The sequence below is a fragment of the Colobus angolensis genome, unplaced genomic scaffold (genome assembly GCF_000951035.1).
Source record: "Colobus angolensis palliatus isolate OR3802 unplaced genomic scaffold, Cang.pa_1.0 Scaffold198, whole genome shotgun sequence".
Classification (NCBI taxonomy): domain Eukaryota; kingdom Metazoa; phylum Chordata; class Mammalia; order Primates; family Cercopithecidae; genus Colobus; species Colobus angolensis.
Window position 1 is genome coordinate 1,326,444 of NW_012115132.1, and position 12,033 is coordinate 1,338,476.

The 12,033-nt window shown below is 39.9% G+C and overlaps 1 protein-coding gene across 1 annotated transcript in view; it reads left to right on the forward strand.

The window, feature by feature from the left end:
• Positions 1 to 10,076, forward strand: part of SNTB1 (syntrophin, beta 1 (dystrophin-associated protein A1, 59kDa, basic component 1)) — a 336,416-nt gene extending 326,340 nt beyond the window's left edge. The window contains exons 9-11 of the mRNA XM_011941097.1: positions 171 to 367; positions 3,864 to 4,054; positions 6,873 to 10,076. Coding sequence (XP_011796487.1) covers positions 171 to 367; positions 3,864 to 4,054; positions 6,873 to 6,965 — 481 coding nt within the window. The 3' untranslated portion in view covers positions 6,966 to 10,076. The remainder of the gene's footprint in view (positions 1 to 170; positions 368 to 3,863; positions 4,055 to 6,872) is intronic.
• Positions 10,077 to 12,033: the final 1,957 nt, after the last annotated feature.

The window sequence follows — 12,033 nt, forward strand, 5'->3', positions numbered from 1 at the left end:
GCAGAAGAGCAGGGTATAGTGGAGCCCTTTGATTCCAGACCAGAAAAATGAGAGCAGATCACCAATTTGGGTCTTATACAAGGTGATATGCCAGGTGAATAAAACTAGTCTCCATTTTGATGATATCTCTCTCTCTCTCTCTCTCTCTCATTCTCTCTCTCTTTCTCCAGGCTGGTCCATTCAGGTCCAGGGAAGGGATCACCCCAGGCTGGTGTGGATTTGTCCTTTGCAACGCGAACCGGTACCAGGCAAGGGATTGAAACACATCTCTTCAGAGCAGAGACCAGCAGGGACCTCTCCCACTGGACAAGGAGCATAGTACAGGGTTGCCACAATTCTGCCGAACTCATTGCTGAAATCAGCACTGGTGAGTGCTGCAGTGGGCTACCAAGGACACACTGTTAGGGGAAGATGAACCCTCTACTCCACTGGGGCCTTAAAGTAGTTTTCATCACTGGCCTCTGGGGATAGTTAAAATTCCAGAAGCAAATTTAAATTCTTCTAAATTAAGGAAGTCCATGCCCTACCAAAATGTAACCTAAAGCTTTGATTATAAAAAGACTTATCCTATCTTCATTCAAGAAAATTTGGTAAATTGGATAGTCGGTTACAGTTCTCCTACCTGTAACCTCTGGGTGGCTTCCTGGAGGAATGAACTTTGAGGCATGAATGAGTAGTGTTCTTGGTTACAAACAGCAGAAACGGATTCTGAGTAATCTATCACAGAATAAAATTATTGGAAATATATTTGGCAGTTAATAGGATTGATCAGAAAACAGGTGTGTGAGTCTGTTTGGCCTGCTATAAAGAAATGCCTGAAGCCGGGTAATTTATAAAGAAAAGAGGTTTACTTTGGCTCCCAGTTCTACAGACTGTACGGGAATCATGGTCCCGGTATCTGCTTCTGGTGAGGGCCTCAGGAAGCTTCCCATCATGATGGAAGGCAAATGGGAACTGGCATATCACATGGCAATAGAAGAGAGGGGAGAGAAAGAGAGGAGAGGAAAGTGCCGCACTAGTTTAAACAACCAGGTCTCTCATGAATTCAAAGCAAGTGCTCACTCATTACTGAAAGGAGGGAACCAAGCTATTCATGAAGGATCCGCCCCCAAGACCCAAACTCCTTCCACCAAGCCCCACCTCCATACTGGGGATTACATTTCAACATGAGATTTGGAGGGGATGAAACATCTAAACCATATCAACTAGAGACCCAGGGCAGTAAAAAAAAGCAGGAGCCAAAGGTATTGTGGTGGCGATAAGCAGAGCAAAGGTACAGTTCTGCGAAGAGTGACTGGTGCCTTTGCCCTGGTGTGAATGAAGAGGCAGAGGCAGAATGGAAGTGCTGAGTGAGTACAGGCCACATCCACACAGAGCTCTTTGAAAGGGCAAGTCGGTGGTAGAAACGGGAGATGTGTGTAGAAGGAAGAACTCTTCTATAGTACAGTATGTATTAAGGACCTGCTATATGCCAGGCATTTAATGTGTCAGTAGTTTCATACTTTGAAAAACAAACTTTTTTTTTGGGGAGGGGATGGAGTTTTGCTCTTGTCACCTGGGCTGGAGTACAATGGCGAGATCTCACTGCGACCTCCACCTCCCAGATTCAAGCAATTCTCCTGCCTCAGCCTCCTAAGTAGCTGGGATTACAGATGGGGAGGCAGTGCTATCAGTACAATCTCTATGCCACTGTCCTTGGACATCCTTGAATGGGAGGGCTGGCAGAGGGCAGGGTTCAGGGACTGTTCCCAGAAGGAGTTATAGACCTGTTAGAGGAAAAGATCAGCCCTAGTTACAAGTCGAAAGAGATCTGCAAGTCAGTCAGGAGAAAGGGCATATGTTTTAATCAGAGCTCTGATTAAAATCCACTGCATTCTGTGAGCGATGGAGATCTCTATTTCTTCCCCAAAACTTTGAAGGCCTCCCCGCCTACTGTCATTGTCATGAGGTAGGAAAGTTGAGCAATTCTGTGCCCAGCTCCTTCCCCACATCCCTCCTTGTCCTGAGTGCCAGACCCAGAAGGGACACAGGACAGAGTGCAAAGAACTTGAATTTTGAAAGCCAAACAACCTGGACTGGTGACGTGTTCACCTCTCTGAGCTTTCCTTTTTCCACCTATAATATTGGGCTGTGTTCAGGCTTCAGAAGTTTGAGGCTGGTCTTGAACTCCTGACCTCAAGTGATCTGCCCGCCTTGGCCTCCCAAAGTTGGGATTACAGGTGTGAGCCAGTGTGCCTGCTGGCCTTATTTAAATCAAAGTTCTGTTTTTTCTGGCTTGAGACAAGGCCTACAGGGCCGTTGGAAGGCAAGTACACCTATAGACCTGTGTGTTGTTAGATGGCTAGATAGGGACTAGTAGATCCCAGCAAAAGGAATTTCTTCCCATTTTTTTCCCTTAATTCTAGGGGGCTTTTAAAATTACAATACCAAAATAAATCCATTGTGTGGAGCAAATGATGTACAGCAAGTTCTCAATCAATAAAGCCCTTGCTCTTATGCCTCCAAGCCCCACCCCCAGCAGGAAGTGTCCTGGTTTCCCTACAGAACTTTTAGATGTAGATCAAAACCTTAGCCAATTTACTTGTCAGGGTCTGTTAAATATGGTGTTTTGTGAAGCAAAAAAATCCAATCTGATCTGTAATAACCTTTTTCAGAACTCTTTGATCAAGAGTTTTAAACATTCACAAGTCTTCCGAAATAGGAATTAGGATGCTGCGGCGGTCCCCGTGCCCAGCCCATAAGCTTAAAGAGCAGAACTCTTTTCCTAACCATAGTGAAAATCCCAGAGAAAAGCTGGCACCACACCTGCTCAAGAGGTTTTTGCTTTGTGTCTTTGGATCAGAGGGCACCATGTGGATGCCACCCCTGAGATTCCTGGATGCCACACCCGGGGTGCTCTTCATGGAAGATGCCACATTTGAGGTCTGTCAGCAATAGCAGCTTTTCCAGGATCCAAGATCATCAGGGAAATTAAAAGAGCACCCCTCTCAATTTCTAAAATGAGATTTGTTAGACTATTAAAAATTAGACTATTTTTAAACTACTCATTCCTGACTTACATATTTACATTAGTTAACTTTGATAATATCATGGGTGTATGCTGTCTTCTTTCACCAGGTGGTAGATATAATTGTGTGTGTGTGTGTGTTGATGATGATAAGGATGGTGATTCAAAGGTGTCTTTATTTATTTAAAAAAAAATTGTTTTTTTTTTTTTTTTTTTTTTTTTTTGAGACAGAGTCTTGGTCTGTCACCCAGGCTGGAATACACTGGAGCCATCTGGACTTACTGCAACCTCTGCCTCCCAGGTTCAAGCCATTCTCCTGCCTCAGCCTCCAGAGTAGCTGGGACTACAGGCACACACCACCACGTCTGGCTAATATTTGTATTTTTAGTAGAGATGGGGTTGCACCATATTGGCCAGGCTGGTCTCGAACTCCTGACCTCAAGTGATCTGCCCGCCTCAGCCTCCCAAAGTTGGGATTACAGGTGTGAGCCAGTGCGCCTGCTGGCCTTATTTAGATCAAAGTTCTCTGGCTTGAGACAAGGCCTATAGGGCTGTTGGAAGGCAAGTACACCTATAGATCTGTGTGTTGTTAGATGGCTAGATAGGGACTAGAACGCAGATAACATTCAGTAGATCCCAACAAAAGGAATTTCTTTCCATTTTTTTCCTTAATTCTATGGGGCTTTTAAAATTACAACACCAAAATAAATCCAGAGAGAATATTTTCATGAACAATGACTATATTTTTATTTCAGTAAGAAATGTGTAGCTGATCGTTGGGACCGAGAGGCATGTAGTGAGTGATTGGGAAAATGGATTGATTGCCATGGTTCATACTTGTCTCTTTCTCTCTCAGCTTGCACCTACAAAAACCAGGAGTGCCGTTTGACTATACATTATGAGAATGGATTTTCTATTACCACGGAACCACAGGAGGGTGCCTTTCCCAAGACCATCATACAGTCTCCTTATGAAAAGCTCAAAATGTCTTCAGACGATGGAATCAGGATGCTGTATTTAGATTTTGGAGGCAAAGATGGAGAGATTGTAAGTGTACTTTTCCTCAGACCATGTGATTTCATATATTAATATTTCATTATGCAACATAATGCTGCCTTACTCTTATTCAGCATTTGACTGCTAATGATGTACTTGCAAGCCCATGTTTTATTTGATCCTTGAAAAACAATGATTAGGTTCAATTATTTCAAAGTTCTTTTCTTCGGTCTCATTTTCCATTAGAAGACTACATAAATATTTGAGTCAAAGGAAAGAATCCTTTACAAAGCTAGATTAAATTCTTATCAAATACGGTATCACCAGCTTAAAAAATGTACCCTGCTGTTTTAAAAAGTATCAAGCATCTCATATAACCTTGGCATTGTGCTAGATGTTAGGGATGCAGTGAACTAAAATACATGGTCCCTACTGTCAGGGAAGTCTCCGAGGAGAGGACAGAGAGCAAAGAGACAGGAGGGGCCAGATGAGGAGCAGAGCAAGAGGGCAGCAGGAAAATGAAAAGAAACTGGTCAACTCCACTGGAGTGGAGAGAGGGCCAGAGGAGGGCACAGAAGCATGGAGCTGATGTCAAACAATATGCAACAAAATTAGCAAATTTATCCATGAAAGTAACATATGTCTCATCTCAATCCAAGTAGTCCATGCGTTGAAATTCATCATTTCCTGAGATGCTTTCTGCCTGCCATAATGAAAAAGTACATGACTTCACTTGCACAGAAGGGTGAGAATTGCACATTCTTATACTCTCTAGCTAGCAAGTGTCATCCTTGGCATTTCAGGAAAACATAGCATCTCATTTAAGCTGTCAAATGTAGAACTTCAAAGAGGACTTTGATTTCATAATGACTAGTCTCTGTTTAGGTCCTCCCTAGCCACTGGGTTACTCAATGAATTTGTTGGCTTTCAGGAAGAAAAGGGCAGAACACACTTAACAGACTGTAGGGACTTTTTATCTCAAAATTGCAGCCCCACTCTTCTAAAATGATGCCATACTTCTGGTACCAAGACAGTACCAGATTTCTTGCCATGAGTGCCATAGGCAGTCACGATGGAGGCCATTCCCTGTGGCTGACACTTGGTTTGCTGACATTCACTTTCTGAGAGTTATTTCTAGCCAAGCATTTTTCTAACTTTTAAAATGGATCTACAGAATTTTTATCAAATGTTTGTATGTTTCAATCAGTAGGTTCAGTGTGAGGCACCCACTTGGAAATAAAGTAGTGACTTGAAAGTCCATTTTACTAAATATTTCTAATTCAGTTGCTGCTCTATCAATCACCCATCATGTGCTTTTTCCTAAAGGTGACTACTCTCTAGCAAAGTGGAAAAGAACAAGAATCAGTCTCCTGCTTTATCCTTGGCTTAAAAATTCAAGGCTATTTTTGCCCATGAGGAAAATCACTTATGTCTAAATTTCAGCCTTTCTGCCTGTAATTACAGGCTGACTTGGAAGATTTAGGAAGAACTGATTTTTACTGCCAGTACGTTAGTTGACAAGCTCAAATTCAGACACAGCCTCCTTCCCCTCTACCCCCTATGTCTGTTTAAGCAATCCTGGAGGTGGGCCACAGACCTTTCTAGTGTGGAGAGGGAAGGGAGCAGAGATGAGCTGTAGGAAATGCAATAAACTGAGGGCCAAGACCTGGGTTCCCTTTCTGAGTCTGCAACAAACTCACCAACTCTCTTGGGAAAGTCCTTTCATTGCTTTCTATCTCAGTCTCCCATCCATAAAATACACGGATTGAAGTAGCTAATCTTTAATGTCTCTTTCAAAAGTTTCCTTCTGTGTTAGTGACATAGAATGTTGTGGTTAAGCCCTGGCTCTGGCATTAGACAGACTTACATTTGAGTCCACGCTTTTCATTTACTGTAAGATCTATATTTCAGAAAGTTTCATCACTTCCCTGAATCTTAGTTTCCCTATGTAAAAAAGTGGAGATAATAACAATAGCTTCCTCATCGGGATGCTGTGAGAATGAAATAAGATAGTGGATAGAAGATATTTAGCACAGTACCTGGCTCATAATGAGTACCACCTTAACTTTGGTAGCTATCATATGCTCAGGTGGTTGTGATTCTCCAACATTGTCATCATCAGAACAAAACTGGGGACAGCAGAAGAGAATTGAGAACAACTCTCCCAATTTCCCTAAATTAGGTCAGGTGATAAAATTCAACTTCTGAAGGACTCTCCTGCTCAGACTGTATGTCTTGCGTGTGCCAGGTTCTCAAGGAACACATCAAGAGGCATAAGACGGTGCCTTCTCAGAGATGTGGCATACGTGCTTAAACAGTTCAAGACTGAGGATGGTGACAACACAGCTGCTTAGCATGGGTTCTGTGTTTTAGTTTACGAGGAAGTTTCACATATAGTAGCTCCTTTAATACTCAAATGACTGTGAATTAGTAGGACTGAGAAGAATTTTAAGAGACTTATCCAAGATGGTACGTCTGAAAAGCATCAGAACCAGGATTCAAACCTAATCTTCAGATGTGAAATTTAGTACTGCTTCATACTGTATGAAATCCAACATGAATAAATATCACTATTGTGGTACCAAAAATAAATGGCTTAGACAGTCAAGAAGGACAACATCAATATTTATGGTATTGGTATATCTAAATTTCACGGGACCTATTTTGAAAAAAAGATATATGAGATGTAAGGAATAAGTTCAAAGAGTTGTTCCTTTATCTCATTGAGGGGCAATGGTTTTAGAGCATAATTGCTCCAGTTAACACTTAAAAGCAGGAAGTGCATATAGATTCATTTGATGTGCAAATCACTCATCTACATCAAGCATTAGTTTAAAATCGCTCATGCTCTCTTCTTTTTAAATTTCAGCAACTGGACCTTCATTCCTGCCCCAAGCCAATTGTTTTCATCATTCATTCCTTCCTGTCAGCTAAGATTACAAGACTGGGCTTGGTGGCCTGAAGACAGGGGCAACTTGTCTTTAAGAAAAGAAGGGCTGCAGTGCCACCAGAGAACGTGACATCAGACACCATCTGTAGTGAGCAGTGCACCAGATGTAGCGTGCTACAGTCAGCTTTAGCTCTCAAGAGTCATATGTAACTGTCCCAGACTCCTCTATCAGTTTCAGCAACTACAAGGGATACCCTGCGAAAGTACCATGAGAAGTATCAGAGTAAAACTTTCTAGAACAGTACAAGGTTAAAGAGGTGAGGTGACGGGCAACACACAGCATAGCTTTGAAATAATGACAACAAGGACATGACCATTAGAACAGCATGTGCAGATCTTAATCATCCCAGTTCCTAGGTAACTGGTTCACCAGGTACGCAAGGCCCAAATAGTTGAGAAATGGACATTTTTACCTACTCCTCCTAGCCCCCTATGCCCGGTAACAATGATCCCTTTTTTTATTGTGATTTATTTCCTAATTCTTGCTGAGTTGACTTTCACTTGTAGGAAAAGAAATATATTTCAAATAGAAACCCACCTTCTATTTAAGTATGAAGCAGCTGTTACTTTTTAAAAATGAATTATCTTTCAATAGTGTAGAATGATTCCAAAGTGACCCCATTAGCATATACTGAGCAGGAATTAAATAAAGCATCAGATACTGATCTGAGCTGTAAGCTAGTAGAATCTGAGCCAAAGTAGACTGCTTAAATTGGTAAGCTTTGCTAAAGAGTTGTATGCACAAAGCATTATTAATTCTGGGACTATACTCACACCAAGATCTGCTGTCTTGTAGCCAAGAATTACAGCTTTATTTATAGAGAGTGAATTATGGGTATTTTTTCAGAAAAGATTGTCATCTGATACACATATAAAACAACTCACATTGTTGGAGTTAACTAATTATCCCCATTTCATAGTTTTCAGTGGAAATACTAAGCAACTTATTGACCCTTGTTTTTGCCTGTGCTTGTAGGCATGCATTTTCAAGCAAGTACTAGAGCAGCCTCATTTAATTCTGGACAATGCTGGGTTTTACATATAGACTGAGAGCTATAATCAAATCTATTGATAGTATCTGCAGTCCTTTCAGAATTCCAGGGGAATAATATAATGACCTGATATTTTTCTACAGGAATATTTTCAGACATTATATAGCACATTACTGATTTAATGCTTTTGCTTTTATCTTTCAAATCAAATTCACTAAAAATAACACCTATTGATTTTGAAGTCACTTTTCTCAAACCTTGAAAATGAGCTCTAGGATCTCTATAAACATTTCTAACACTTTTCCTGTAGTTTACACAGACAGACATCTATTGTTAGACCTGTGTGTTTTAAAGAATCATATGTTAACAAATACCCATGCAAAGAGCTTCAAAAAGTGAAACCGTGTTAAAGGAACACGATTTTACTCACTCAGACATATTTGTTTATTGAATTGCAAAGTTTTATTTTAAATCAGCATTCCCCCAAAGAATATGTCATATGACGCTAGTTCCAAGGGGCTTGACTGAGTGGTGTTTTGCTGGGGGGAGATAGTGGTTTGTTAATACACTTTACTAAATACTGAGCTGAAAAATGTTAAACAGATTTCACAATTGCCTCCTTGAAGATTTTAAAGTTCATTGTGATTCTTCAAGGGGAAATCTGGTGAGCCATTCCTCACACTTACCTACGGGACTCCTTTCTAATGGAGCATCTTGTGAAGCTAGTGGGTTTTGTTTTTTTTTTTTTTAATGCTTTAGAAAACACAGCTTTAGGATATTGACTTTTTGTTTGTTTCTATTTTCAAATGCTGAAAAGTCAAGTCCCAGCTTGAATACCATAGAAAAGCTTTGATGCATTTGTAAATTATATTGCACTTTCACTATATATTTTCAGAATCACTGGAATGTAATGTTATACAAGAGAATTATAATTGTGTATTGTAAATAACATATTAAAATACATATATTAATGCCAATAGTTAAATTCAACAATATGTAATCTAAGGTGCTCGGTTCTACATGAAGTATGAGTTAACTGCTCATAATTAAGTTGCCAAGATTCTATTATATATTTATAGACAAATTAAAATGATCATAATTACAAATATGATTTCCTTATCACTTAAGTTTTGGACTGATTAATATCTGCGTGGGGGTCAATGGAAACTACATTCTCTACATTTATAAACATTTACTTATTTATATTTTAGGAAAATATATTTGAATAAAATTAATGCATTTTCTGGAGTAAATTGAAATGTTATTAGCAAGAAATAGAAAATTTGACTAAGATAATTGTATATATGAATCATTTTTCCCCCCAAGTTAAAATGTATCATAATAGAGAGGCTCTAATGAATCGATTTCCAATATTCATTTTTTTCTCATTTTGAATTCAAGTTACAATGACTTTACACTATAGATTTTAATCTTGCCTGATGTGTGCTGGTGTGTATGACACAAACTCGTAAGTCTGGATCATGCTTGGGTACAGTCAATGAATCAACCAAGTCACTTTGAGGAATTTGTTTTTGTCCAGTTTGCTCTGTACTCAATCCCATGAATTATTAAATTTACAATGTTTGTCCCCAAATGAAAACCAATATAAATGAATGATGTTTTAATCTGTACTTTATGGGAAGCTGCCTATTTGTCAGTAGATGTGGTTGAGTCCCCTGGTGCGGTGACATCCTTTTAAGCCATCTCATAGGGATTTAAAGAAGTCCAATAGGAATATAGATATTGGTTTTTCTTTCTCTTACTTGAACTAAGTAGGAGAAACCAAACCATAAACCTATTACAAACTACCCAGGCAGAGGCATTTACTTAATTCATCAACTAGTGCAATTAAAACCCTGAAAACACATGTTCCTTGTTGACTCTGCTTGGTTGAAGCAGGAAAGAGTGGTTTTGATGGTCGGAAAGTTTTAAAATTAATGGGCAGGGCCTTTCTGGCCCCTGTTTTACAAACACGTTAGATATTCCATCTTGAGGGGATTGCAGTAGGAGGCTACAGTGAGGGGGTAATTTTTGGATGTATCCGGACTTTAAAAAAAAATGTGCCTATATTTATAGCACCATGAATATTATGTAAAATTTATATATGAATTAAATCAATATTCACCTCTGATTTCCAGTGCAGAAGTTTATATTATATTCTAAATATACAACAGGGTGACCTGGACAGTGGTTTTACAATACTCATAGAAGAGCATGGGAGGATGAAGGTAAGTTTTGCTATTCTCTTCCATCAAGTGCTGAAAGATAAGGGGGATGCCACCAGCAACATGTTTGTGTGTTCACTTATTTTTACTTTTCTGAATTCATTTAAAAATATATAGGTTTGGCCGGGCACAGTGGCTCACGCCTGTAATCCCAGCACTTTGGGAGGCTGAGGCGGGCAGATCACCTGAGGTCAGGAGTTTGAGACCAGCCTGGCCAACATGATGAAACCCTGTCTCTCCTAAAAATGCAAAAATTAGCCAGGCCTGGTGGCATGTGCCTATAATCCCAGCTACTCAGGAGGCTGAGGCAGGAGAATCGCTTGAACCGAGGAAGCGGAGGTTGCAGGGAGTCGAGATCATGCCATTGCACTCCAGCCTGGGTGACAAGAGCAAGACTCCATCTCGGAAAAAAAAAAAAAAAAAGTGTTTTTTCTTTTTCCCACTGCAGCAAAGTTTAACAGATCCCTAGAATATTCATATTGTCCCCAAATTATTAAGTTGAATATAGTTTCAGGATGGGTCTTCACCTAGGGCTTACGGCTCCCATTTTTAACTAAGTTTTCATGGGATTTGACACATACACCAAGCTCCAAATACACAACTTCTCTGTTGTACTAAAATTTGGTTTGTGTTTAAGTTGCTTGTAATAAATATCATGGACTGGGGTTTCAAAGTCTTTTTACTAGTTGAAACTTTAGTAATATTAAGATTAAATTTAGAAACATAGAATCACAATTTTGAAGAGATCTTAGAGGCTATCAACCATATTTTAGCCCAAAGTTTATTATTTATTTATTTATTTATTTTTTTGAAGGAATGAAGGGCTTTACTGAAAACGAAAGTACACTCCACAGTGTGGGCCTGAGCATAGGGGGTCAAAGGCTCTGTTACAGAGTTTTTGTGAGTTTAAATACCCTCCACTTGGGGTATGCCCTATGTAAATGAAGAGGATGAAGTAAAGTTACAAGGTGTATGCCCTATGGAGAGGCTATTTCCTGTTACAGCTGAAGTGTGAATTAGCCTTATGTTCCCTGCCTCCAGACTCTATTTTCCTGCTTCATCTCTCCACTTAGAGATGTGATCCTCATAAATCTTTACGGGAGGCAGAGGGACCGATGGTGTTTTTTTCTGTAACTGTTTCATGCTGACTTGAGGCGTAGTGTCTACCTATTGGGAATCACAGAACTCTCGCGCTGCTCTATCTAGTGGAGGCAGGGTAGTTTCTTGATGGCCAGGGGCGATGTCTTCACCTGGAACTGGCTGGAGCCTTTGTTGCATGATCACCTGAAGCTTGATGGTCTCTCAGGGGTTCCAATGGGTGCACAGTTTTAAAAGTGTGGCGGGACCCTTCTCAGTTGCAAGACCATGAACCTAAAGCTCAAGGTCCCGAAGTTTTTGTTGTAGTGTGGATGGCAAGGACAGTCGTCCTTCGATGTTTCCAGAAGATTCAAACTGTAAAAAGTTTTCTTTACCCTATTATTTCAACAGTACTAACTTAAGGTATATGATTTGCTAGTAATGTAGCAACATTGTATATACATATAAAAATGAATATAAACCAATTGAAACTTTTTGAATATAAACCAATTAAAACTTTTTAAAGTTTGTACCACTTAAAGTCATCCCATACATACACCATGGCCCAGGTACTACATCTTTGGAAACACTGACCTTGTATAATCTTCCATTAAACTCAGGAATCTCTTCCTGAACATCCCTTGAAATTATTCATCCAGGCTGAAATTGAGAATTTCCAGGTATGGGAGAGAAGTACCTCATCTCCCCAGGTAGGTCATTCCATTGCTGGATGGGTAGAGATGTTTGAAAGTTCTTACATTGTTAGAGCCAAAACTTCTGGCAGAA